A 23,759-nucleotide genomic window follows, 5' to 3' on the forward strand; every position below is an offset into this window, starting at 1 on the left:
TAGTAGAATCTCGATAAATTAATATTCAATAAATTAATATTTAATAAATTAATAATTCTATTTAATTGATAATTTCTTCCGGGTCCAACTGGGGTAAAAAAAACACTTTTTTCACGTGCTTTAGAAAAAGGTTCTAAAAGTTGTTACCATATTACGGAGATTGCTTGTTTAAAAATTAAAATAATATATCTGGATTTCCAAAATTACCACGATTACGAAAATATGATTTGCATTCTGCAGTAAGATTGTCAAAATATAATTTTTCAATGTAGTAATTGCAGTAATCTGTAATTGCAACGGAAGAAAAAGGAGTAATGCTGACGCAACACTTACCTAAGCCGTTTATGCCACCGATGATTACGATCGCCGCCGCCGCCGCCGCGGAGTATTTTTCCGTTTTCACCAAGAGGTGCGTCGTGGTTTTATTTTAGTTTGAAATGTTCTTATAAGAAGCAATTTTATAGAGCACGAACTGGATGTAGTTATATTACCAATAATGTTGTGCAATTCCAGAGTTGTTTTCTATCTTGCACTTAGGGAATAGTGATTTAGGGATTTAGGGATTTTACCTGGTTTTTTTGTTTGCATGATTTTATCTGCCGAATGCTCTGCAATAACTCCAATAATGTACTCCAATGGCGGATTTCACAATGCTAATAGCCCAACGCTTCGATATTTCCTTCTCCTTTTCTTGTCCTTCTCAAATTCTCCGTCACCTCCAACAACACACACACACAGGTGTTTGTTCCATTTGAAGGCTAATTTTTTTAGGCTTCTTTTTGCTGCCAAAATGAAGTCCACCACCGCCTCCAATTCAACCACCTCAACTCAACAGGTAAAAATCACCTTTCGATTATATGGTGTAGGCTGGCACAGAAAATTGCAGCAGAGATTATTATAGAGTAATTCAATTTTTGTTTGATATTTTGGTATAGGCTCTGAATAAATAGAAATAAAATCGAATTGGACGTATGCTTGAAATCTTGAAGCGATACGAAATATATAGACGGGATTACATCAATAACAACGGGCGGTTAAAAGTGGTTTCTACGCGTGACGACAAATTAGTGATGAAATCCGTTACGTAATAGTATATTTTTCGGGTGAAGTACAAATCACGTAGAGTGTCTACTGGCTGACACATGTGTATAGTTTCTGGTTCATTTAGCTGCTGGCATTACAGGTGAAGATGCTTGAATATAGGTTAAGATGCTATTCTGATCCTACCAAATTATATTTGTCTTTTCTTTTTTTTCCCTTTTCTTTACTTTCCAGTGGAGTGTGCAGTTGCATCGAAATCCCTATATGGTAAAAAGTGATTCCTAATAGCCGTGATTGCTACAATTAGTTGAAATGTCCTTTTGAATTAAAAATTTAATATTGTTTCATCTAATCATCTAATTTTCCACCTCAACTGTAGGAAAGATATGTTCGTACTCGTGACGACCCATTTTTCAATGGGATACGAAGAGGCGAAGCAGCAGCGGGGAACAAGGGCAGTGGCTTTGACTTTCAAGGAAAATTGGGAAAAACTAAAAGCATTAACAGATCAGCTTCAGACACTGGAAACCGAAAAGCCGAAGATATTACTTACAGCCCGAAAAACTCTCCCTCGGACATTGTTCTTGAACCCATTGGCCGGTCATTATCTGGGAGGTGGTCAAAGACTTCCTCTCCACTAAGAGTTATCCATGATTTTGAAGAAACATCAACAGCTTATATTAGTCCAGATGCCAGCGAAGCAAAGGAAGAGGTTAACTTTAAAAGTTCGTACAATGTGAGTAAGAGGCAAAATGATATTTCTGGTGTTCATCTTCCTCCTTCGGCAGCATTGTTTTATTCTGGGACTTCACCAAAAATGGAAGTTATTGAATCGTGTGAAAGTGTTTACAAGCTAAACAAGTATCTTAAAGCTAGGAGGGATGATGTGAATGCTGGTGTTCCTGGAAAGTTCTTGCATGCTGTAATTGGGCCGGATATCTCTGGTGATTCCAATTAAATTAGTCAGTTAAACTAATATTTCTTTCCATAATCTGACATAGTATTTGTGCAGATGTAGGATCTGTGGCTTCGACCATCATGTATGCTTTTTATCTCGACGGGACTCTTAAGAGCAACCAGTTGTGTACTGTGCCAGTCATCAATATGAAGAGGGCAAAGTTAGACTCACATGCTGGTCTTCAGTGGCTTCTTCGTTCATGCAATATCGATCTTTCATCGTTAATTTTTATTGATGAGGTAGTTTTGACTTACAACTCCTCGATCTTCTAATTTTGATATAAATCATAATGTAAAAATTCTTCTTCCTTGTTATGAATTTTGCACAGATTGACTTGTCCTATTATGATTTGTTTGGGAGTCTCAAACTAGTTTTACTCAACTGCGATAAAATCCCATCCGAACAAGAGGTACGCACTTTAATTTCAACTTGTTCGTTTGTGGAAATGACAAGCATATGCTAATTTTTGGAGCAGGCACTGAGAGAGGCAATAGTTGAAGTGTTTCATTGCACAAAGGTTTGTTTATCTTGACCCTCTTTATCGATCAATATTTATTATCTTAGTAGTTTACTTTCTATATGCAAGGGAGTATGTTTTGACATTGTTATGTTTGTTTTTTGCAGTCTCATTCATATTCATGGGTTGATTCTACCACTGTACGACAGGTATACATTTACAACATAAACTCAACTATCCTGTCTATCTCTTTCTTCTCTTCCAATATTGGTTTTGTACGCTCACACTTAATTCTATCGACTACCATCATCGATATATTTTCCTGATATATAAATGACGTATAAATGAATACAATGAGTAATTTTCGTTTCAGGATGTGTCATGCTGTACCGTTATTGCTGATAAGTTTGCAATGATTTCACCTGAAATATTGGCTGGGCAAGGATTCAGTAGACTTTTGGTACCGAGTCATCAATTTTCAATTGCATGTATTCATACTCTGTTTTCTTGATTTGATGCAATTTTAGTTGTAATGATATCTCATAACATAAAATAAAAAAAAGGGGTCCATTTATTGCCATCTCAATCATACATCAAGGAAATACCGAAGAAATACCAGACATCTGTTTTATCATTGGTTTTCAGAAATATTTAGCTTGTCATTTCGGTTCATCGATTGGCAGTTGGCAGGCATTCTTGTGGATACTGGAAACCTATCAAACTCAGAATGTACCTCCAAAGATAAATATATGGCCACCTTATTAATTAATGGAGCTGGTCGGTATGGATGCAATGGCCTTTACCATATCTGTAAGATCGATAATTTTATCGTGCCGCTACATTTTACAAATTAATTTATTGATAATGGACACACATTTTCTTTTTCTTTCTTTTGGTTTCTCAGTGAAGTACAAGACCCATGATTCCTCCGACCTTAACATGGAAGAAATTCTGCGCAAGGAATTCAAGAAATGGACAAGATCAGGTTAACTCTCCATATAACTATCAGTTATCAAATTTTTATTTTACTTAATTATATTTCCGTGTTCATAACATACATTGAAAACGAGCTTTTGATTGATTTGTTTTCTAATTTTACTCGTCTAAAACAGGTAAATCAAGTACTATCAGTTCAAGAATGCTGACACCAAATATCGGGATGAGTTCGATAGGGATGTCGATTGCACAACTGCTGTCTCATGAATCCACATCAATTCCAGAAATCATACACTTCCAAAGTAATAAATTAATTAAATATGATATATTTATTTTTATTGCAAGAACTTTAAATTGCTTCTGATTCTATATTTCATCAGCTCCTGAATTTTAGTGCTGTTTTTTTAATGCAGAACTGGAGAAACTTGGCCTACTAGTTGTTGTTTCTGGCTACTATGATTCTCAGAAGAAATTCAAGGTTCTGATAAATTCTGCACATTTCTCTCGATTTTCTACAGCATCAATCGAATCAGCTATCTGAGGCTATTGTTTTTTTTTTAATTAGAGGGAAATTCTGGTATCTGCCGAGTCTTCTGAGCTAATGAAGAACCTGCTACGATTCCTCAATGCAAGTGCAGCACAACTACCACTCAAAGCTCTACATCAATCTGGTGAGTTTCTACTTATTAATAGCATTTATAGTCAACTGCAAATGAATTTCAACGCCGAGATTCAATTTTTTGCGTGTTTATGTTTATGTGATAATGCAGGACTGAAAGATGAGATGAGAGTTTTCGAAATCGATAAAGTTACGTCTAGGAGGACTATCGAACGGCTCCTCGAAGAATTTCTTTCTGCATCCAACGGATATTATTAGTTCCAATCTTTGCACTCATACGAAAAACAGTGTCGTATTTGATATATATCAGTCGCCATATACAAATTATTCTCAAATTGAAATAGAGTATTTGAGATGTTATTTCAAAGTAATTTGCATTTTGATTTTGAATTTATGTCAAGGATATAAAAATAGTTTAATGATTTTGTTACTATGAATTCAAATTCTTAGGTTCAATTAAAGTTTTTTATCATTTAATTTTTACGTAAAGTTTCTACGGAATTAATAAATAATATTGAAAAACATTATTTAAAAGAAAAAAAAAATCTTTAACTATATCAACTTTACTAGTATCAGTCCATCTGAAAGAACATGATGAAATGCCTGCATCACGTGAGACGCACATGCTTCAACAATTTCCCGGATAATCACCGCCATCTGGCAACGGCATTATTTGCGATCCCGAAGGTCTGCCTCTCTTCTTTCCCTTTGGACCGGCGGATTTGTCGATCGGATTCTCCTATTCAAAACCCTCGGATATTCCTTTCTCCCATCAATTACACCATGGGTTCGTCGGAGCGAATTCCCGAAGACGCGAAGAAAATTCTCAAATCGCTGGCGGCGGAATGGAGCGACATAGCCGATGCGGATGCACTGCAGGTGATTCCGCTCAAGGGGGCAATGACTAACGAGGTCTACCAGATCAGATGGCTTAGGAATTCCAACCCCGACGAGTCCCTGCCGAGATCCAGGAAAGTGTTGGTGAGGATTTACGGTGCCGGCGTCGAAGTATTCTTCGATCGGGAAAATGAGATACGTACGTTTGAGTTCATGTCCAAGCAACGCCAGGGGCCTCGATTGCTCGGCCGCTTCTCTAATGGCCGTGTCGAGGAGTTTATCCGGGCTCGGGTACACGTTTTTTGGCTTGTTACTCGACCTGCTTTTTTCTTCTCTAGCTGATTGTGTTTTGTGCTTTCCGTTGTGGTGCATTTCATTTTATTTTTATTTATTTTGTATTTGTTGTATCTGTGTGAAGTTTTTGTGCTGCGAAACTCTGATGATTGTTTTGAATTAGCTACGTTTCTAATGATTGAATTCGTTGCTCCTTCATCATTGAATTTACTCTGATTTTATTGGACTTCCTATGTTTTTTCAGTGATTTCATTTAAAAAAATTCTGGAAGCAAATTGCATATCGAGTAACATATTGCCTTCAATTTTGTCACCCCAGACACTTACAGCAGCTGATTTGCGTGATCCTGAGATTTCTGCTCTTATTGCAACTAAAATGAAAGAGTTCCACAACTTAGATATGCCTGGATCCAAGACCGTTGTCCTCTGGGATAGATTGCGGTATGCTCTTTCTTTCTAGGTTCAAGAGAATGGTATTTCAAGAAACTATGGTTTGCTTTGTTGTATGCACTCACATGTGGTCTTGTTACTTAATGTTTCAGGAATTGGCTTAATGATGCAAAACGTTTATCTTCTCCAGAAGAGGCTGAAAAGTTTCGCTTGAATGTCCTGGAAGATGAGATATCTGCACTGAGAAAGAATCTCTCGACCAGTAATGAACTTGTAGGATTCTGCCACAACGATTTGCAGTATGGAAACATAATGATGGACGAAGAAACCAGATTAATAACCATAATTGTGAGTATCAAGCTATGCTCATTACCTTTGATATAGGTGCAAATTATGGAGATCGTTCTTATTTATTATTTAACCATAACAAGTTTGACTGCTTAAATCCTAGTTCCTAAACATGTTAAGGACGGAACATTTAAAAGGCACCCCTAGACTTTTCCAATGAGGAAGGTATTGAACTAATACAAACTCACAAAAATGACTAGGTTGAACTTCTAGTAGCTCTCTGTTTCTTAATATGATCCCGTAGGAAGCTCTGTCCCCTTCTTCAGCGCATTCCTCTTTTGCCCTTCTGGGAAAGACACGCCAATCCTGGTTGAAAGGCTTATGAAACAGTGATAAGCTGGGAGGTATCCTAGTGGAATTTGGTTGGTTCAGGTCAATAATGCATATATTTATGGACTATTGGAGACATAGTTTTTCTAATGCCCTTAACGTAACCTTGCAGATTTTGAAGGCTTCATGTTAGGACCTTAGATACGTGTTCAATGGTAGCTCGAGTCGCCTTTCAGAGGCATTAGAAATTCAGAATGTAATATTAAATGAATGTGACAGAACTATGCCTTACTTTGTTCGTTTAGCACTTTCCCTCTATACACCTATCGGTAGTTCCTCCTGCATACCACCGTTTTAATAATTTTCATGTATCATTTTGCATATGGTAGTTCCGAATGATATTGTTTGATTAGAATTTCTAACATGTATTGTTTTTCGACAAAATTAATTGAAACAGAGCAATACGAAATCATTTTGCAGAAATCAGTTCGATCAGAATAAGATAGTTCTGATAATTTGGTTCCCAAGCTATATTTGAGATTTAGCACGTATCTGTCCTTATATTTGAGATTTATGCTTCACGTGTAGTTGCGTTTGATTTAAGCTACATTTGCTGGGTTATAGGATTATGAATACGCGAGCTACAACCATGTCGCCTTTGATATTGCAAATCATTTCTGTGAGATGGTTGCAGACTATCATACTGAAACACCACATATTTTGGACTACAGTAAATATCCAGGTAGGGAATGTGTTCTTTGCTTTGATGACTTCTCATCTTGGTAGACTTTTTTTTTTTTTTTATTATTTCGATATGTGAAATGAGTGCCTTTTCTTTCCTATCCCAGGTTTGGAGGAGCGTAAAAGATTCTTGCGAATCTATCTAAGTGGTTCAGGTAACACGAGTAAGGAACAACCTTAATTGTTTATTTACTCCACATTGTCCTTACTCCTTGAGTGATCTATAACAGAGTGGATAGTTAGTGGCCTTCTTTAGTTCGAAAGTTTGTCAGAAAGACCGATTATATAATCTCGTGTATGAATATCTCCTGAAATATCAGATTTTCGTGCAGGCAATCCAAGTGATTTAGAGGTGGAGCGGTTACTTCATGAAGTGGAGAAGTATACTCTTGCAAGCCATCTTCATTGGGGCTTATGGGGAATAATCTCGGTACAGTACCTACACTTTTTGAGCTTAGAGATTATCATAATATGGTTTTTGGGCAGTCCAATTTTTTGATTGCTTTGCTGTATGTATTTATTGACCAAAAAAAAAAGGAAAAAGATCGGCCTAGCTGAAATAAAATTAATGTGGCAGAAAAACTGAAATTTCGTATAGTTGCTCACGTAATTATTAAACATAATAGTAATTCATATCATCAGATATGTGTGCTGTGTAAAGTTAAGAATAAAAGGTATAATCAAGCTCTTCTACTACTTGTAATCTCTCTAGATATTCAGGAGTCTGATGAAATAATCAAGGCACCATACCACCATTCTTATGTGGTTCTGTACTTGCAGAGGTTTTACAAGAACAGTTTAATCAGTTGATCTTCTTATTTATTGCAGGAGCATGTTAACAAAATTGATTTTGATTTCATGGAGTATGCAAGACAAAGGTTTCAAAGGTATTGGGCGGTGAAACCTCAAGTACTGGAAATTTCGAAAAGTTCCACAAACCCATAGGCCATAGCTGATGGTGTGCTACTTTTTGTCGTTCTTTGGAACGTTGTACATATAACCCTACTATGAGAGGATTGATTGTCTGAAGTGCATTAGGAATATGCACTGTAATGAACTTTTCACAGATGCTGCATTCATTGATTCTCAAACCCTTTAGAAAAGATTTCAATTTTTATTTTTTTAGTTTCATTCTTATGTACAGCGATGATGCATATTTGCCCCTTTACATTATCATAATTAGTCTAAGCCAAGGTGTTTTTATGAAAAATTATAAACAATTTATTATATTATTTAATTTAAAACAATAGATTATAAATATTCCACAGTACAAGGATTATGTCATTATGTTACAAAATGAAAAAAAGTTTATGGCTAGTTGCCAGTGGGATTGTATTCGATCAAATGAAGACTTTGTTCAAGTAATCTGAGTAACAGGTCATGACCAAAATGATAAAGCTGAATTTCTATGACAAATAATGGTTTTAAATAAGAATTTGAAAGCTTTCAAAATTGGATTGCTAAGGTGAAAAAAAGATGAAAAGGGGAACTATCTAATTTTCAAAAGAATCCGTCCCACATCGAAGGAATAGAACAAAACCAACATGTATATATAGAAGTGAGTTAGCAATGATGGGCACGACCTTACTTGAACAGGATCTGTTCTATAGGCTCGTACCTCTGTGTCCTTGATTTCTAAGGAGACAGGAAATCATGTCTGGTTGATGAACCATGGCTGCTCGACCAGAGCGTGATTAACACAACTCACTGGCTCGCCCAGTTGACTCAGTAGATGATCGTTCTCGGTCAGCTTCGGCTGTTCGGGGTGGTCGAGCAGCTGTCTGACAGACAATTATTTTTTGTCCCAAGAGCCCATCGTACCACATCGGCAATTTACAAAAGAACAAACAGTTATTTATAGAGTTCACTCAAATGGCTAGTCTGGAGTGGATTAAGAATTGGATTTGCTCTGTAACACTGTTTCACTTTTTTTTATTTTTTATTTTATTTTTATTAATTAAATAGCCAATACAATTTACTATTCCTACCAGACTGCAAATTTCAATTTCTTGAAAATGGCATCAATATTTTTGGCGGGAATTGTTTGTTAGAAGTTGGTTAGAGGCAGCCCAAGAAAAACCCCTCTGTTATATATATATATATATTTTTTTTTTTTGATTGATTGAAGTATAACAAATAACTGCTACTTTTTCTCTGCAACTCCATTTCCATGGCGATTTCCTTCTCCCTCAGCCTACTCCTCGTGGCACTCTTGACCACCGCCACTACCTCCGCCACAGAAACCAGCCCGCCACCCCAACCACCATCTCTGCCCACAACACCACCACCAGTCTCCACCGCACATACTCCGCCGTCGCCGGCAACACCGGCGGAGATTCCACAAAATCAGCTCGACAACATCTTCGACGCTCTGATTAGCGCCGGCGACTTCGCCGGCTGGACAAACCTGATTTCCTCCACCGACTCTTCATCCCTCCCACTCACCGCCACTATCTTCATCCCCAGTCACGACGGCATCCCCTCCTCCCCCCTCTCCACCGCCAACACCATCACCGGAATGAGATTAAACCCTTTTCTCATGGCCTACCACATAGTCCCACACCGCCTCACTTTCTCCGATCTCCAACAGTTCAGTACCCACACGCGCCTCCCAACTCTCCTTCCAGACAAATACATCATCATCACCAACAACTCCCCCACTAATTTCACCGTCGACGACTCCCAAATCGTACAAGCCGATGTCTTCGTCAATGCTGCTTTCTCTGTCCATGGCATCCAGAAAGTTCTCGATTACACTCTCTACGCTGGAAATAGTATCCTTCCCCCGCCGCCGGAAGATCCTACGAAGAAAGATCCCATTTTTCCGGAAGATATCACCGTCGGCCTGAGATCTGACGCATCGTGTTCGTTCAGCTGGATTTTGACTCTCTGTGCTGCTGTTCTTGCAATCAAGAAGATTCATTGAAAAATTTACACTGTCTGGAGTAATATTCAATGGTACGAAAGGTTATCGATTGAAATTTGTAATTAGGGTTTTGTTCGATTTTCCAATTGTTGCCGCTGAAATTCGTAATTAGTGTTTCCCTGCATCTTGTTTTGTTTGATTGTTGGCATTTTGTTATTAATTCAGTTTCAAGATCATGCAACAAATCAGATGGTTTCTGTGATAGAATTTCACTCTACAGTTAGGATCAAGAAAATCAAGAAAATTTGTACAAACTATCTTTTGGAGAAAACTAACATCTATTATGATCAGGATTGTGAAACTCCCATCTTTATGCCAAAATGTCGTAAAAGAATGCCGATAATTCGGTACCTAAACTGTCTGTAAAAAAGAATAGTCGATACGTCATTTTTGTGTTCGTTTGATCTCCTCTGTCAGTGTTTCAACAGCTACTCTCCACAAAGGGCTTGTTGACCCTCTGCACAATATTCTATTGACTACTTCCATCTCCTCCAAATTAGCTTTCTTCAGCATTCTTCTGAACACAGTCTGTATCTCTTCATCCGATAAAGAATTGCCGTTTTCTACTATTAATAACTCATCTGCTGCTTCAAAACTATCTGCTATCTCCCCTTCATCGGACCCCGTTGCCCAAGATTTCTTTTCACCTACTAATAAATTATCACCCGAATTTGACGACGACTTCTTCACAACGGGGAGCTTGTTTTTCCAATATTCCGTGCATTTGTGATGTGGATCCAAAGCCTCGATTGCCTGAATATATTCAATAGTTACAGCATTTGTGAACAATAATAGTTTTTAAAAAAATGGGTGGAGAAGTGAGGTATAATACCTTAACAATGGAGGGAGAGAGAAAACCGAACATTTGAAGCCCGTTTATGCTATTCAAAGGCTTCACCGAACATCTTTGTATTGTTATTTGCTCGTTAATTCTCTGCAGCACCATTGCCCAGCATTCGTTGGCTGAAGCGTTCACAAAGCTCTCGTCTGGATTTTCTTCAAGACTAACCTTAAACAAGGGTCCTAAAAGCCCACCATCCACTATTTCTGATGTGTAGCTACTCTCTATTTGAGGGTTGCTAATATTCAAGAACTTTACGCGGCTTTTATATCCTGTCAAAGTGCGGATTCAATATGATTAAATCAATGATTTGAAGAAACGATGATGATGATTCAAAAGTATTAAAATAAGTGTACATATACATACCTTTAGGGAATATAGCATCCTTGTTGCACCACAACTTTCCGTAAACAACAGATCCAAAATTTACGGGTTCAACAGAAAAGCTAGTCCTGATCTCTTCTACGTATTCGTTTTTCAATTGAGGATTACTATGATTTTTGGATAGCCATACTTGTAGAGCATCAAAAGATTCCTCCAATGCTTTAACCAATGAGTTCAACTCGTCAATGGTGTACCGAAGAAGCACAACCCTGTTGTCTGGTTTGCAGGAACACATGAGATTCGCATGTTTAAGGCATGCAAATTTATCCGAGTTACAATTGCAGCATACTGCAGATTGATGCAAGTCGTAAAAGCAAGAAAAGCATTCCCTCTCTGTATCAAGATCGAAATCTTTTTCCATCTTCTGAATACGCGTCACTGCTGGTAAATGCTCTATTCTTTTCTCCTCATAATAAACCCTCGTCTGTAATTAAAAAAAAAAAAAAAAAAACCATGTTAACGTATTTATCATATAGATCTTATACACATTAAAAAATATATATATATAAACTTTACCTTAATTGCTTGAGTAAGCTTCCCATCTTTCCCGCAGACGCTTTTCCATCTCAAATTATCTTGATTTTCTTTCTTGAGAACGGAGATCTCCCAAAGTGAACGGACCGCCACGTCAGCAGCAGCGAAAAGCAACTTATCGTGCGATATTGAAGTCTTGTGACACTGCATACTGTAGAGCTCGACCGCACTTTGTCCGTGCTGTAGCCAATCAACAGGCGCCACATTGACCGCCTCGGCACAGTTAAAACCACAGTTGAATCCAGAGTGATAAGCCTTTGGGAATGTAATAACAAACTCCCCCGAATTCTGTACTGCTCGATAAACCGGTACACCTTCTGACTTCACAACCGAAGGTGACAGCTGCGTGACCTGTTGGACACAATCCCAAGTTATAACCTTTATATTTTTTCAAATAATAAAAGCGAGTGTAGTTTATTACGTGTTAATTTTTATTTTATAGACTTACCAATTCGTTTAATAAATCGGGTTGTTCTTCAAATAAATCTGGCAAGTGTTTCTTCATTGCCTTCTCTAACGAAGAGGCGTGAATTCCAGGTACCCCGTACCAAACTTTTGAATCTCCCCAGTGCAGATAGTTCAATGAGTAGAGATGGTGGTCTTCAACATGCTTTTTTTACAAACACGATATTCGAATTTAACCATAACAAATAACAAATAACAACTTAAAATTTATATAATAAATGAATAGTTGAGATTAATATAATATAATCATACCCAACAAAACGACGAGAAGCACATGCCTATGTAAAGCCACGGCACAAGCACCCCTGAGATGTTGCACTCTTCGAAACTCAAAACGGAACCCGAAAGACGAGATAAATTATTCAAATTCCATCCCGAATTTACGTATTCGTTTACTTTCGAGTCTTTTGATAATGAGGGTTCTTTAGGGAATCCACTCCCTAGCATTCCGGTTTCCAAATCAGCTCCATAGTATACCTATATAACATACAAAAAACAATAAAAATAAAAAATAAAACAAAATTTGCATAAATATTAAGATGTCATGTTTTAACTTCTCACCTCAACTTCGTCTGTAGGCTGTTCGATAATCCGCCAATACTCTCCTTCGATATCATCAACCGAGGGCAGCCCCTTTTTATCTTCCGGATTTTTGTCCTTCACACCAAAGTACAATTCTTTAAACTCCTCTGCAAATCTCTGAAATTCTTGGAGGGTAAAATCGGAACCGGACTGAAAACCAAACTTGTCCTCTTTGTCACCACCACAAGCACCGTTAGATTCCGTTTCGGGCCGGGTCCGCCTCCTCGGTCTGGAGAAATACTGCTTCCTTCGTTTCCTCTTGCGGTGCAATTTCTTTCTCATGGGCTCTCTGTTCTGGAGGAGGTCTACTTGCTGGACACGTGTTGAAAATCTAGTGTGCCCCCATATCTTTTCGTCTTTTAGTGGGCATGGTGGGGTCCACGAAGGAGGAGGTACGATTCTGCAAATACCGTAAGCCTCGGCTATAGGGCGTATGCTTGCTATATAACCAAGTGTGTCTCGGAACTCCTACAGTAGAGATTTTTTCTTTTTTTCATTAATTCATATCGATCGGAATTTTAGTTTCTTTACGTGGTGGAAAAAGGAATATGCCGTTGGAATAATATAAGATACCTCGGCTGTTGGATAGAAGACTGGTGCTTCATCTACAAGGGGCCTGCATGCTTCATCACGAACCCATCTCGCCGACACCTGTATGCAACGAATAGGGGAAGATAAAAGAGTAATTTATTATCTACAATTTAGAAATTATTACAACTCGAAGAAATATTAATATAATATTATAAGGTGATCTTGTACCTTACGATGTCGGGGACTGCCCGGACAGTCGTGGCTATCTTCGTTTTTATGGGAATTTCTAGAAGGATTATCCTGCAAATAAAATTATTATAGATACTCGATTCATGTAACAATGTATCAAGATCTTATTTTTCAATTAAAGATGCAAACCTTCACTCTCATGACTATTCGGTGGTAAAAGAAAGCATATATATCAGGCAATTTGTTGTTGACAGCTGGTTAAATTCGTCTCGACAGCTTTAACAGACGAGAAAACTGAAAAGCATAAGAAACTCACGGTTAAAACCTCAGCACATAATCAAGGGACTTGTAGAAAGACAATACGAAACTTTAATTGTTTAAATAAAAATCCCTTTTTTCCCCCTTGTATCTATCTAACACATTGAACCTAGTTGCTATCAAATTGATTTTCCAATTTCTAATTGATTGATGATATACAAATATTTAAGCAAAGGCATCGGAAAAAAAGAGACCTAATAGCGAAAAAAACATCGATATTTGGCAATTTCGGAGATTAAAAACTATGTCGGATTAAAAATAAAAATAAAAAAAATAAAAAACATATATATATATATTTTTTTTGCAGTTTATATCACAACACATACAACAGAGTAATCAACCATGGGAGCAAGCAATCGAATAATGATAATAAAAAATAAAAAATCAGATTATGAGATCTGCAGATATAGAAATTAAAAACCTAGGGCATAACAAAAACTAGTTGAGAGATACAATCATACATTAATCATAGAAACCTAATCGAAAATCTAATCGAATGAATCTCTCCTATGATTTTTTTTAAGGATTAATGAGAGAACAATCAGGAGATAAATTCTTTTGTGTGAAGAAATCAATGCCAATAGCCAGAGCTAACTCCTAATTGAAACCTAAAAACTTTTTGAAACACGATTCCTAAATTCAGAAAGGATAATTAAAATTGAAACAGCAAAAATCATATGAATTGAAGAAATAAAAACTGAGAACAGATAAAGGTAAGAGTTAAGACAATTTGCAAGAAATCAGAGAATGAGAAATTTTCATTAACTGTAGCAAAACAGAGAAAAAGGGTTGCAGAAATCAAAACCTGGAGCGAAGGTGGTTAATAAAAATGTTTTTGACTCAGTAAGAAGAAAGAAAACCTTATACGAATATCAATACAGAAAAAATAAAAATAAAAATTGATTCTTGAATTTGTGGAAGAAAAGAAATATATGGAAAGACTGGTTCTTTTTTCTTTTTAGATGGAATAATAATAATAACTTGTTTGATGCTGACAAGTATATAGACAGCTACACACAATTTCCACGTTGGACTCTCTCTTCCTTGTGTTTTTTTTTTTTTTTTCTCAAAATTAATCAAATTTATTAATTTTATTTATGAAACAGTGGTTTTATTACGATAGGAAGTCTCCTAAGACGAGGAAGTTGGATCTGTAAGAGAAAAATACGGGGACGGTTTCGGGTATTTAAATTAAATTAAATTAAATTAATGGGGAAAATAAATAGATATATATATATAGGGGGTTGTGTCAGTGTTTGTAACAATGTTGTCTACTGTTTTGCTTCTTTGGCAAACAAAGTACAAATCTAATAACCAAAAAGAAACATCATTCAAACAAATCTTGATTCTCTAATCATTGCTATTTGTCTCTTTGTTTCTAGTTTTTTTTTTTTTTTTTTAAATAAAGATAAAACCCTTTTTTCTTTTTTGTACAAATTACAATGATGATGAGATATTGCATGAAAACTGATTAATATGTAATTTTAATTTTAATTAAGCATTCGACCTAGTGAAGGTGTGTTTAATCTTACCTAAAGTAATTAAGGAAGGTGATTATTACGATTAAATGCGGGTGATATTCATCTTTTTAATGCGGTGATAACATATGATATAATTTCATTTATATATAGGAATAAATCTTTTAATAATAAATTTAAATCTTCAATTTATACGATTAAAATCACATAATGTAGTCACGCGCCTTTTGCTTCAATAAACTAGTAAGGTACTGCACGCGTCGGGTACATATATATAAATAAATAAATTAAAAAAAAAAAAAAAAAAAACACAGAATCAACATTTGATGACAAGCAATTGTTGGTATGTGCTATATAGTATTAAAGCGGCGAAGCCTGATAATAGAGAGTGAACATATGATGATGATTAGCACAAGTCCGACGAATGAAGCAATCATGGCCCCGCCTCCACGGTCGCAGAAGCTGTCGATTTTGTCGCATATTTTGTTCCACCTGGCGTGTGAGTTCCCGTTTCTTCCCAGCTGCCCCATGAACGCCGCCGCACTTGCCCCACTCGAAACAATTGCCACGTTCATCTACCAGTTCACACGCGTTTTTTTTTTTGCAATTAATACATTTTTTTAAAATTCGTCAAATATTTATATAAAAAAAAATAAAAAATAATACCAAGTCGAGGACTGGAATTGCAGAGGGAGCAATTCCCTCGAACAGCTTCGGTGGGCCCATAAAACTAACCACCAGCATCAGCAAATTGTGGAGGCTAGCAATCCCATTAGCTATCACAAAAAACCTGCGTTTTATTGTATATATTAATGATTATTGATCCACAATCAACAAGTTATTTACAAAATATCGAAATCTATATAGAAATTACACAAATGCAGGAGTGTGCTGAAACTTGGCAGTGAGAGTAGCTTGTACAGTCGTAGTTCCGATCGTGGCCACTACTATGGTCCTCGTTTGCTTGTTGAGCCCCATTATCAAAGCTGCTGAAACCGTTGCTAATAACGCCAGCAATCTTAGAAACACCATCACCAAATCCACCTTCGAGCTGCTACTACTACTCATCACCTGTGCCGCCCGATCACCGCCAGCTTCTAGTGTTTCTCCTCCTTCTAAAGCCATGGCGATGGTCGTGTTTGTGTGGGAACTTATGGTGTATGTATGTGTATATATATAATGAAACAAATCAACTGTTCTTAGTTTGTTTAACTGATTTACTTTTGGTTGTTTCAGTTGTTGGGAAAATTACCTGGGAATAAAGTGTATAACACTTTTAAATGTAGATGCGTTTAGGTGAGCGTGCAAACGAATATAACCGAAACGCATAGTGAAAGATCACTTCATCATTAAACAAATCTTATAGGGTCAATCCATTAAGTGTTATGAATACAATACTAAATACAATCTTCAGTAGCATAACAATGGTAGTTCAAAGTCCAAAAGGTAAAACTTTCGACATGTCGACCCATAAAACACGAAGAAAAAAAAAAACCCAGTTTTGTCTGGTATTTTACAAATAATAATAATAACAATAATAATAATTCTAAGAATGCATATTCATAATATAGCCACAGTATGCACAAGATATCTCTATACCCCGGAAGACGACAAGGATCCAAAATAGACATTTACACCAGAATATCAGATTCGCTTATGGAAGATGCCCCGTTTCATTTGCATCCTTAGGTTGTAACACCAACAACAACGTTGCTCACCTGTAGTAATTTTAAAATCAAATCCATATTAGTATTCCGTACGTAAGGCACAGCAAATTAATGAGGAATTTGGAAAATAATAAATAGAAACTCACCAATTTGCCACTTTCGTCAACAGTCATGGGATTCTGGACGACAACTGTTTGACTCTGAGAATGGGCCGTTGCCTTCAGAAAATAACAAACTCAAAATCCATTGTTGAATGGCTGAATGGTAAATAATAGTTTCGTAACCGAGGCAAAGTACATAGAAGAAAACCGACTAACCGTGGAGGTTGATGTTGATGCAGGTCTACGTGCGGGAATAGGAATCCTTGCATCGCCGGTCTGCATAAGCAGCAACATGTTAGGAATGCTACAAAAATAAGTATATTTTTCCTGGATTTTTTTTCTTTCGTAAGAGAACCACCAAATAAGAAAAAACCTAAGAAATACTAACATTGACAGCGGTAATAAAGTGGCAAATTGCACATTTAACTGACGGAGATCCAGCTGGGTACATTAGCATTGTATGACAGTTTCCACAGTTGACATGAGCAACATTATTAGGTGGTGGTGGTGGTGCTGCTGCTGCTGCTGCAATTCCGTCAACGAAAAATGATCAGATAAAAGTGCAAAATAATGGGAAAACTATAAAACAATTGGCGTTTTATAAAATTAAAGCTCGACTAAGATTCATCACATCTAATATCTGGCACACGGTTCACTGTGTGGCAGCACGAGCATCTGACAGTTGTAGCTCCCCTGGCATGCATAAGTAATGTGTGGCAACCTCCACATATCAGTTGAGCCATTTCCATCCCTGCATGTAGCAAAACAATTTTACTTTATTCACAACAAACTCGACAAAAGGAGGTAGCACACAGAAATTCCTTTCTTTACTCTCACAATAAACGAACACGGGATAATGCATTCAACTTGTATATTACTGAGCAATAATTGATTGAACACAAGTAGCAAGCGAATTATGAGAGGTCCATATCAAGACAAAATACAGCACCAAATCCCCCAATTGAGTATATAATGCTAATGATCAAAATTGCCCATAGGTTGGGAAGCCAAATCATAATATTTCATGAGAATACATTTACGTATAAATAAAATAAATCGTAGAAAAACGAGTTTCGAGAATTACCAGCTGGGGGAACAGCAGTGACGACATTGCATAATGCGCAGCAAACATTAGTAGCTCCTCTAGGGTAACTAAGGACAGTCCTACACCCACCGCAAACTATTTGGCTCTGCATATCTGAGAAACCAAATTTGAGGATGAAAACCAAAATTCATAATACCATCTCAGTAAGTTTTGAATATGCTTGAAATTTTCAAAATTATAGCAAAATAAATCAGAAAACAGGGATATTTTAGCTATAACATTTATCAAATAGCAATATTTGCAGGCAATGAATAAATTGAAGGAAAAATTCTTGTGAGCGGATAAAGAGTGACGAAAACAACAACTCCGAAACCTAATCGATCCAGAATACAGGATTAAAAAGAAGAAAAAAAAAACCTATATCACCACAAGCAACATCAATACGCGAACAATTAATTTTTTTTTTTAAAAACATCACAATCTCCAAGAGGTAAAAAGACGAGATCTTGCATAGGAATATCCAAAAATCGTAGATTCAAAAGGAAAAATTCAACGAAGAAATTATAAATAAAAAACACGATGATGTGAGAAATCTTACCGACGAGAAAAGTGATGAACAACAACAGTGGAATTCGAGATTAGGGTTGGTAGAGTCGGATAAGATTTTACTTTATGAACAATAATGAACAAGGAAAAGGAAAAATGGATCTTGTGGGATTGGGTTAATAAGATTAGATTGAATATTGTTCTTCTCCGTTGAATAATTACGAAAAGCGGAGGGGAGGGGGCTTGACTTTTCTAGAGAGAATGTCTCCAACGGAGAAGACTTCCAATTAAATAATACTTCTCTAACTTTATATAATAATCTCCCTCACGCGCTTTAACCATTTATTTATTTTTTAAATAAAATATAAAAATTAAAAACCGCAAAAGCAGCGGAGCCCTATTTTAATTTTCGATTTCTGTTTTCTGAATTTCTGCAAATTTCTAATCAAAGAAGCAGCAACACAACGGCGATTGAGCCACCCTATTGAAACTGCCCTCACAGAATTGTAAGTATAATGACCTGATTGGTTCAAAGAGTTGAAATTTGAAAATGATATGTTTTACTCTGTTACGGTCATTCATTTGTCAATTTTTTTCTCCATCTCTTAAATCAATGGCGGCCATCTTGTGAAACGCAACAAATGCCTGGTCTTCATCGTTTTTGTTTGTTCTGTAATGTGTTAGTTTGATAATTGATGCGTTTAACTGATATTGGAAGGTGTTATATTTGTCTCTGGGTAATTTATATATATTATTCATACATATGTATATATTGAAATTTAACACCTTCAAAGCAAATTTCTAATAACAGAAGCAGCAACCTCGGCAAGGTCATGGAGATCTTTATTCACTCCACTCAACGGCGACTGAGCAACACTTCCGAAACTGCCCTCACAAATATCAGCCTCCCAAGCTGTATCGACCATCCCAGATTCCGCAAATTTAGGGACTCCTTTCTTCAGCCCCGCGACGGCTTCCGGGATATCGGCCTTCAGAACGGCGTTATATGTGCGCCTGCATTCCTCCAGGGCTTGCGTCAGTTCTGGGTGGAGCTGTTTCACCTCGTCGATTGCTAATAGTGCTGCTTCCGTTTTGGCTTTGACGGCGTCCACCATTATCAGGCCGAGCCCCGCCATGTCAGCAGTGCCGCTGTGTGGACTGGCACGTAGGATGGAGTTGCAGAGTTGATAGTTTGGGGTGTTCCTGCACGTGCTTTCTATTAGCGTTTCGGCTTTTATTTCTGCGACTCCGTGCATATAAAGAATTGTAAGTATAATAACTGCTCCTGAGTTCATTTTTTTTGTTTTTCCTTTTCTTTCTTTCTTTAATGGTTTTTTCTCAACTGTAAAGAGAGTTAAAGTTTTAAGGGAGTGGGAAGATATATATATACGGTGCACGTTAAGCAAATAATTGGATGGTTTGATTGAGGCGGGATTAACCATTTTCTTCGTCCTTTTTCACATTACACGGACTCGAGATAATTTACATTTAAGTAAAAGTTGTCATTGATTAGCTTCGAATTGGATTAGAATTATTTTAGAAGTTATTAGAATGAGAAAATTATCTATCTTATCTTCTTTTATTGCCTTTTTTATAAAAGAACTCTGTAGAAATCACTGCGTGTAAAGGTTGTGCTCTTGCCTTCCTTTTGCCATAGAGTGTCACTCTTCAAATGTGATTATTATGAAATAATGGATGTCAACATCTAGATATGGAGATACTTTTCTTTTTTCCAGTTAACTTCATTAACTATACATACAAAGAGATCAGTAAATAAATTATTTTCAATTGTGTGAATGTGAGCTTTATCTGGTCGACTGATCACTCGACTTAACGACACATGAAACATCCTGAAAAGGAGGCTGGTATATTTCAACATTTTGAAATTTTATTTCCTAGAAAACGGAAAATAAGCAGCAAGTGTTCTTGAACGACAGATTTGACTACATTGTCCAAACGTAATTAATTGTCTGCCGAAATCATAGCTGCGTTACCCGATTATACACTGCTCTAATTTGCTTGTCAGGTACAATCTCCATCTTGAACTCTTTCCCTATAAGCATCGACAGTTTCGACACTTCCAAAGTAACAAATCCATTGTGGTTCTCTTCAACTTTTACAGCCATTCTGTTTTCCATCCCTGCTCCAGTACTTAATCCACATCCTTTAATCCCGTTGAAATCCCTCGTCAATCCAAGAAACGTCACCTTACCAATGATCCAGTTCTGACTCACAGCAAATTCTTCGTTTATAACCTCAGATTCAAGAATCAGTTTATTTCTGACGAAACCACTGGTAAATCTAACGATACTCCACCTTCCTCCCTTGCCTGCAATTTCTACGTCCTCTCCATTATCCATGAAAATTTCTCCAGAGCTATTCCCGTGGCTGCTCATTACTACCAACAATTCGAAAGGTGTGTTTCGTGCTTCTTGTGTTGTCATTGCTTCTCCTTGCATACCTAATATATTTCCTTCACGAACATGCACGTTGATGTGATCAGGAGGCGCATCGAGCTTTACGTATTCCCCCTTTTCTAAACTCAGTGAGTGTGAGTAGTCGAAGAGGTCGAACCAGTTTCCTGCTGGGAAATATGCATCAACAGAAACTGCACCAGACACCAGTACAGGCGAAACCATCACTCCCTTGCCAAGAAGAAACTGGGAGCTGATTTCGTAAGTCTTTGTATCGTCGGGAAATGAGAAGAAAATAGGTCGTGCAATAGGTATGCCTTTAGAGTGTGCCTCGTACATTAACGTGTAAAAGTACGGTAATAGCCTGTAACGAAGTCCCAACACTTTCCTTGCTGTTGCAGCAACTGACTTCCAGATGTACAGTTCTTGACGACTGGTTCCGATCGCAGAGTGGTCTCTAGCAAAGGGATAAAATGCTCCTAACTACAAAACTTAACAAGTTTCTTAGCATCAAAATCAGGTAAGTCTGGATAACTATATTCTCAACCAATTTTTGTGGCAAAACTTTATATATATATATACACACACACACACACACATATACCTGAATCCATCGCCTACAAAGTTCTTCCGTTGTGTTTCCTGAAAAAACCACATATATCGGCTCCAACCATCGGAATACCAAACAGTCCAAAATTTAAGATGCTTGGGATTGTGTAAGCCAAGTCATTCCATGTTGCAGCATTATCACCAGTCCAGTGTGCAGTGTATTTGCCAGAACCCACAAAAGTAGACCTACTCAGCACAAATGGCCTTTTTCCAGTTACATTAGCTAAAGCAGCATTAGTAGCTCTCGATTCCAAAAATCCGTAGAGATTGTGAATGTTGTACTCTGTGACATTTCCGAAATGCAGTGATGTTGCTGCAACAGTTTTCTCATTGATTGGACGCTGATAACCCGAGTTGTTTATCTTATAGGGAGGATCGTCGATTGTAGAAGATGGATTTGCTGGCGAGGAAATGAAATTTGATAGCTCGTTCATGTCAATCCAGAGCCCATCAACTGGGAGAAGGTCGAGGAATATTCTTATCTCATTGCTCCAAAAGGATTCGCTGGACGGGTTCAGAAAGTCGGGGAAGTAAGTTAATCCAGGCCAAACTTTACCAAGGTAAGGAACACACCATCACGTTTTATAAAGATTTCAGCTTTCATCCCTCTTACGTATGTAGGATATGTCTCGTTCACACTGATGCCTGCGGTTTATTTAGAATTTTTTTTTAAACAATTCAGTGTGTGATGCATTTATGTATCGAAAGATCATTGAGAGCTTACCAGGATCAACTATAACCACGTACTTCTGACCATTCTTGTGAAGTTGATCAACAAATTTATTCATCTTATCAGCTGGAAAATTGATTGGATCAACAGTGAAATCTTTGTAACCGTCCATGTAATCAATGTCCGTCCACATAACTTCTAGAGGAATCTTAGCTTTTGCGTAACCAGCAACCACATTCTCAAGATCATAGACATCTTCGTAACCGTAGCGACACTGATGAAACCCTACAAATAACAAAAACCGGCAAGTAATAAGTACCGCGCTTTTTGGTGTTCGAATACGTTAACTAGGTGTGCTTACCGAAAGACCAGTAAGGCATAGGGGCAGGGCGTCCAATGAGGTCAGTATACTGTTCGATAACCTTTTCTGGAGTTGGCCCTGCGAAGAAATACAGGTCGAGCATTCCACCGATCACCTTGTAGGCAATCCTATCACCAGTATATACAACATCCATTCCGTTACTGTTGAGCAGCAAAACTCCATGAGTTTTGCCCTTTGGAGACCTGATATCCATATAAAAAGGGTGGGACCCGTACAAATTGACATCGGGGGTGGCACTACCAATGTCGGCATTCCAAAGGGTAAGTGTCTGATTAGGCTGCAGCCTGAAAGAACCCTTTGTGTGCTCTCCGATGCCGTAAAGATTTGAGATGTGAGGCGGCAGAGAAGAGGTGAGCTGGAGGTATTGGTCTTTGAAGATGAGGTATGTGGAGGGTGTGTTGTGGGATGGGGTGGTGTTGAAGAGGGTGTCGCCGGAGGAGCGGCGGCTGACGGTGAAGCCGAAAGGGGTGGTGTTTTGGAGTGTGAAGATGAAATCTGAGCTGGGGTGGGAGAGTAGCGCCGGAGAGCCGTGGTGAAGGGGTGGTGGAAGGCGGTTTTTCTTTTGGCGGGGGAGAATGTTGTTTGGGATTTCCCAACGGGGTTTGTTGGCGTCGGTTATTGTGATTCTCAGACGGTCTTTTGTTTCGAAGCTGAAATATTGCAGGAAATATGAACGCCGTTAGTTTTTGGCCACTGTGTCGTTAACTATTATTAGAATCAGAAAGTAGTGTTGGTTTTGATAATATTACCTGGCGGTGAGGGAGAGGAGTTGAACGTCAGGTCCGAAAACAGAGGAACCATTGATGAGCTGTAGATGAGCGGTCAAAGATTTTCCGGCGGTGACTGATCGGAGGCTGTAGCCACGGCCGATTATTGATTCTGCTTCTGAGGAAGAAGAAATTAATGGCGGATCCAATAAACCGAAGAAAAAAACAAGCAGCAGAAAGCAACTACAACGAGTCCTGCTTCTTTTATTCATCTAATCTATGTTGACTTCTCTTGCTTCTGATCTGCTTCTTCTCATAGTTCATCTAGTATTATATATTATATAATCACTGACCATACTTTTGCTACTTATTATATATTATATAATCACTGACTATACTTTTGCTACTTAAGTTTACAATAGATATTTTTTTTTCTTATTATATTTAAAATGTAATACATAAATATTAAACTCAGTGTTT

The 23,759-nt window shown here is 37.5% G+C and overlaps 8 protein-coding genes and 1 non-coding gene across 14 annotated transcripts; 4 read left to right on the forward strand and 5 right to left on the reverse strand.

Annotated features, from left to right (window-relative positions):
* Positions 1–115: 115 nt before the first annotated feature.
* On the forward strand, positions 116–4,464 carry LOC105948834 (uncharacterized). Of its 2 annotated transcripts, XM_088811415.1 has the most exons (14): positions 184–409; positions 661–835; positions 1,421–1,985; positions 2,054–2,238; positions 2,328–2,408; positions 2,475–2,516; positions 2,624–2,665; positions 2,830–2,916; positions 3,140–3,266; positions 3,361–3,441; positions 3,569–3,694; positions 3,806–3,870; positions 3,958–4,063; positions 4,163–4,464. In XM_088811415.1, exons 1-14 carry the CDS (start codon positions 315–317, stop codon positions 4,267–4,269), a joined length of 1,884 nt encoding a protein of 627 aa, XP_088667541.1. In that variant the 5' UTR covers positions 184–314; the 3' UTR covers positions 4,270–4,464. The 2 variants fall into 2 exon arrangements, with proteins under 2 accessions (XP_012827526.2, XP_088667541.1); XM_012972072.2 differs by lacking the exon at positions 661–835 and having other exon boundaries at positions 116–409.
* A 102-nt stretch (positions 4,465–4,566) lies between these two features.
* On the forward strand, positions 4,567–8,021 carry LOC105948833 (putative choline kinase 2). Of its 2 annotated transcripts, none has more exons than XM_012972070.2 (7): positions 4,567–5,139; positions 5,461–5,582; positions 5,684–5,879; positions 6,774–6,891; positions 6,998–7,054; positions 7,223–7,320; positions 7,719–8,021. In XM_012972070.2, the coding sequence occupies exons 1-7, from the start codon at positions 4,603–4,605 to the stop codon at positions 7,833–7,835; spliced, it is 1,245 nt and encodes a 414-aa protein (XP_012827524.2). In that variant the 5' UTR covers positions 4,567–4,602; the 3' UTR covers positions 7,836–8,021. The 2 variants fall into 2 exon arrangements, with proteins under 2 accessions (XP_012827524.2, XP_012827525.2); XM_012972071.2 differs by having other exon boundaries at positions 6,998–7,045.
* A 447-nt stretch (positions 8,022–8,468) lies between these two features.
* On the forward strand, positions 8,469–8,681 carry LOC148766121 (small nucleolar RNA U3). Its single transcript, XR_016029434.1, has one exon. It is a non-coding gene; the product is annotated as a small nucleolar RNA U3 (small nucleolar RNA).
* Positions 8,682–8,990: 309 nt separating this feature from the next.
* On the forward strand, positions 8,991–9,976 carry LOC105948866 (FAS1 domain-containing protein SELMODRAFT_448915-like). The gene has a single exon (XM_012972115.2). The coding sequence runs from the start codon at positions 9,061–9,063 to the stop codon at positions 9,814–9,816; it is 756 nt and encodes a 251-aa protein (XP_012827569.2). The 5' UTR covers positions 8,991–9,060; the 3' UTR covers positions 9,817–9,976.
* Positions 9,977–10,009: 33 nt separating this feature from the next.
* LOC105948864 (lysine-specific demethylase JMJ18) lies at positions 10,010–14,832 on the reverse strand. Of its 2 annotated transcripts, none has more exons than XM_012972113.2 (11): positions 14,466–14,832; positions 13,532–13,636; positions 13,382–13,453; positions 13,196–13,273; positions 12,602–13,090; positions 12,293–12,517; positions 12,024–12,185; positions 11,558–11,926; positions 11,024–11,465; positions 10,649–10,929; positions 10,010–10,569 (listed from the first exon to the last, which is right to left on the reverse strand). In XM_012972113.2, exons 2-11 carry the CDS (start codon positions 13,541–13,543, stop codon positions 10,201–10,203), a joined length of 2,499 nt encoding a protein of 832 aa, XP_012827567.2. In that variant the 5' UTR covers positions 13,544–13,636; positions 14,466–14,832; the 3' UTR covers positions 10,010–10,200. The 2 variants fall into 2 exon arrangements, with proteins under 2 accessions (XP_012827567.2, XP_088667502.1); XM_088811376.1 differs by having other exon boundaries at positions 14,427–14,473.
* A 529-nt stretch (positions 14,833–15,361) lies between these two features.
* On the reverse strand, positions 15,362–16,293 carry LOC105948871 (CASP-like protein 1B2). The gene is made up of 3 exons (XM_012972121.2): positions 16,013–16,293; positions 15,805–15,928; positions 15,362–15,713 (listed from the first exon to the last, which is right to left on the reverse strand). Exons 1-3 carry the CDS (start codon positions 16,261–16,263, stop codon positions 15,489–15,491), a joined length of 600 nt encoding a protein of 199 aa, XP_012827575.2. The 5' UTR covers positions 16,264–16,293; the 3' UTR covers positions 15,362–15,488.
* A 187-nt stretch (positions 16,294–16,480) lies between these two features.
* On the reverse strand, positions 16,481–18,896 carry LOC105948872 (protein LOL2). Of its 3 annotated transcripts, none has more exons than XM_012972122.2 (7): positions 18,550–18,896; positions 17,991–18,104; positions 17,538–17,657; positions 17,295–17,431; positions 17,123–17,182; positions 16,952–17,023; positions 16,481–16,856 (listed from the first exon to the last, which is right to left on the reverse strand). In XM_012972122.2, the coding sequence occupies exons 2-7, from the start codon at positions 18,100–18,102 to the stop codon at positions 16,824–16,826; spliced, it is 534 nt and encodes a 177-aa protein (XP_012827576.2). In that variant the 5' UTR covers positions 18,103–18,104; positions 18,550–18,896; the 3' UTR covers positions 16,481–16,823. The 3 variants fall into 3 exon arrangements, with proteins under 3 accessions (XP_012827576.2, XP_012827577.2, XP_088667503.1); XM_012972123.2 differs by having other exon boundaries at positions 17,295–17,428; positions 18,550–18,824; XM_088811377.1 differs by having other exon boundaries at positions 17,991–18,368; positions 18,425–18,782.
* Positions 18,897–19,197: 301 nt separating this feature from the next.
* Positions 19,198–20,011, reverse strand: LOC105948744 (cell wall / vacuolar inhibitor of fructosidase 1). Its single transcript, XM_012971972.2, has one exon. The coding sequence runs from the start codon at positions 19,937–19,939 to the stop codon at positions 19,286–19,288; it is 654 nt and encodes a 217-aa protein (XP_012827426.2). The 5' UTR covers positions 19,940–20,011; the 3' UTR covers positions 19,198–19,285.
* Positions 20,012–20,345: 334 nt separating this feature from the next.
* On the reverse strand, positions 20,346–23,750 carry LOC105948840 (Glycosyl hydrolases family 31 protein). Its single transcript, XM_012972078.2, is given in 7 exon segments — positions 20,346–21,394; positions 21,516–21,560; positions 21,562–22,089; positions 22,092–22,165; positions 22,245–22,475; positions 22,552–23,222; positions 23,322–23,750. Coding segments are annotated over 7 exon segments (2,697 nt in total). The 5' UTR covers positions 23,552–23,750; the 3' UTR covers positions 20,346–20,476.
* Between the last annotated feature and the right edge of the window lie 9 nt (positions 23,751–23,759).

The sequence above is a fragment of the Erythranthe guttata genome, chromosome 13 (genome assembly GCF_056151865.1).
Source record: "Erythranthe guttata isolate IM_541 chromosome 13, IM_541, whole genome shotgun sequence".
NCBI classification, from domain to species: Eukaryota; Viridiplantae; Streptophyta; class Magnoliopsida; order Lamiales; family Phrymaceae; genus Erythranthe; species Erythranthe guttata.

What these genes read in the sequence shown, in the direction of transcription:
- LOC105948834 (XM_088811415.1), top strand. Translation starts at nt 315, where the DNA reads ATGCTGACGCAACACTTACCTAAGCCGTTTATGCCACCGATGATTACG. An exon ending in ATTCTACCACTGTACGACAG is followed by an intron (nt 2,666 to 2,829) that starts GTATACATTTAC and finishes TTTTCGTTTCAG; the next exon opens with GATGTGTCATGCTGTACCGT. An exon ending in ATTCTCAGAAGAAATTCAAG is followed by an intron (nt 3,871 to 3,957) that starts GTTCTGATAAAT and finishes TTTTTTAATTAG; the next exon opens with AGGGAAATTCTGGTATCTGC.
- LOC105948833 (XM_012972070.2), top strand. Translation starts at nt 4,603, where the DNA reads ATGATGAAATGCCTGCATCACGTGAGACGCACATGCTTCAACAATTTC. An exon ending in AGGAGTTTATCCGGGCTCGG is followed by an intron (nt 5,140 to 5,460) that starts GTACACGTTTTT and finishes TTGTCACCCCAG; the next exon opens with ACACTTACAGCAGCTGATTT. An exon ending in GGACTACAGTAAATATCCAG is followed by an intron (nt 6,892 to 6,997) that starts GTAGGGAATGTG and finishes TTCCTATCCCAG; the next exon opens with GTTTGGAGGAGCGTAAAAGA.
- LOC105948866 (XM_012972115.2), top strand. Translation starts at nt 9,061, where the DNA reads ATGGCGATTTCCTTCTCCCTCAGCCTACTCCTCGTGGCACTCTTGACC.
- LOC105948864 (XM_012972113.2), bottom strand. An exon ending in GCAGTCCCCGACATCGTAAG is followed by an intron (nt 13,274 to 13,381) that starts GTACAAGATCAC and finishes CGTTGCATACAG; the next exon opens with GTGTCGGCGAGATGGGTTCG. An exon ending in CCGATTTATTAAACGAATTG is followed by an intron (nt 11,927 to 12,023) that starts GTAAGTCTATAA and finishes TGTGTCCAACAG; the next exon opens with GTCACGCAGCTGTCACCTTC.
- LOC105948871 (XM_012972121.2), bottom strand. Translation starts at nt 16,263, where the DNA reads ATGGCTTTAGAAGGAGGAGAAACACTAGAAGCTGGCGGTGATCGGGCG. An exon ending in CAGCACACTCCTGCATTTGT is followed by an intron (nt 15,929 to 16,012) that starts GTAATTTCTATA and finishes AATAAAACGCAG; the next exon opens with GTTTTTTGTGATAGCTAATG. An exon ending in CAATTCCAGTCCTCGACTTG is followed by an intron (nt 15,714 to 15,804) that starts GTATTATTTTTT and finishes GTGAACTGGTAG; the next exon opens with ATGAACGTGGCAATTGTTTC.
- LOC105948872 (XM_012972122.2), bottom strand. Translation starts at nt 18,102, where the DNA reads ATGCAGAGCCAAATAGTTTGCGGTGGGTGTAGGACTGTCCTTAGTTAC. An exon ending in CCGTGTGCCAGATATTAGAT is followed by an intron (nt 17,432 to 17,537) that starts GTGATGAATCTT and finishes ACGGAATTGCAG; the next exon opens with CAGCAGCAGCAGCACCACCA. An exon ending in ACTTTATTACCGCTGTCAAT is followed by an intron (nt 17,183 to 17,294) that starts GTTAGTATTTCT and finishes CTGCTTATGCAG; the next exon opens with ACCGGCGATGCAAGGATTCC.
- LOC105948744 (XM_012971972.2), bottom strand. Translation starts at nt 19,939, where the DNA reads ATGGTTAATCCCGCCTCAATCAAACCATCCAATTATTTGCTTAACGTG.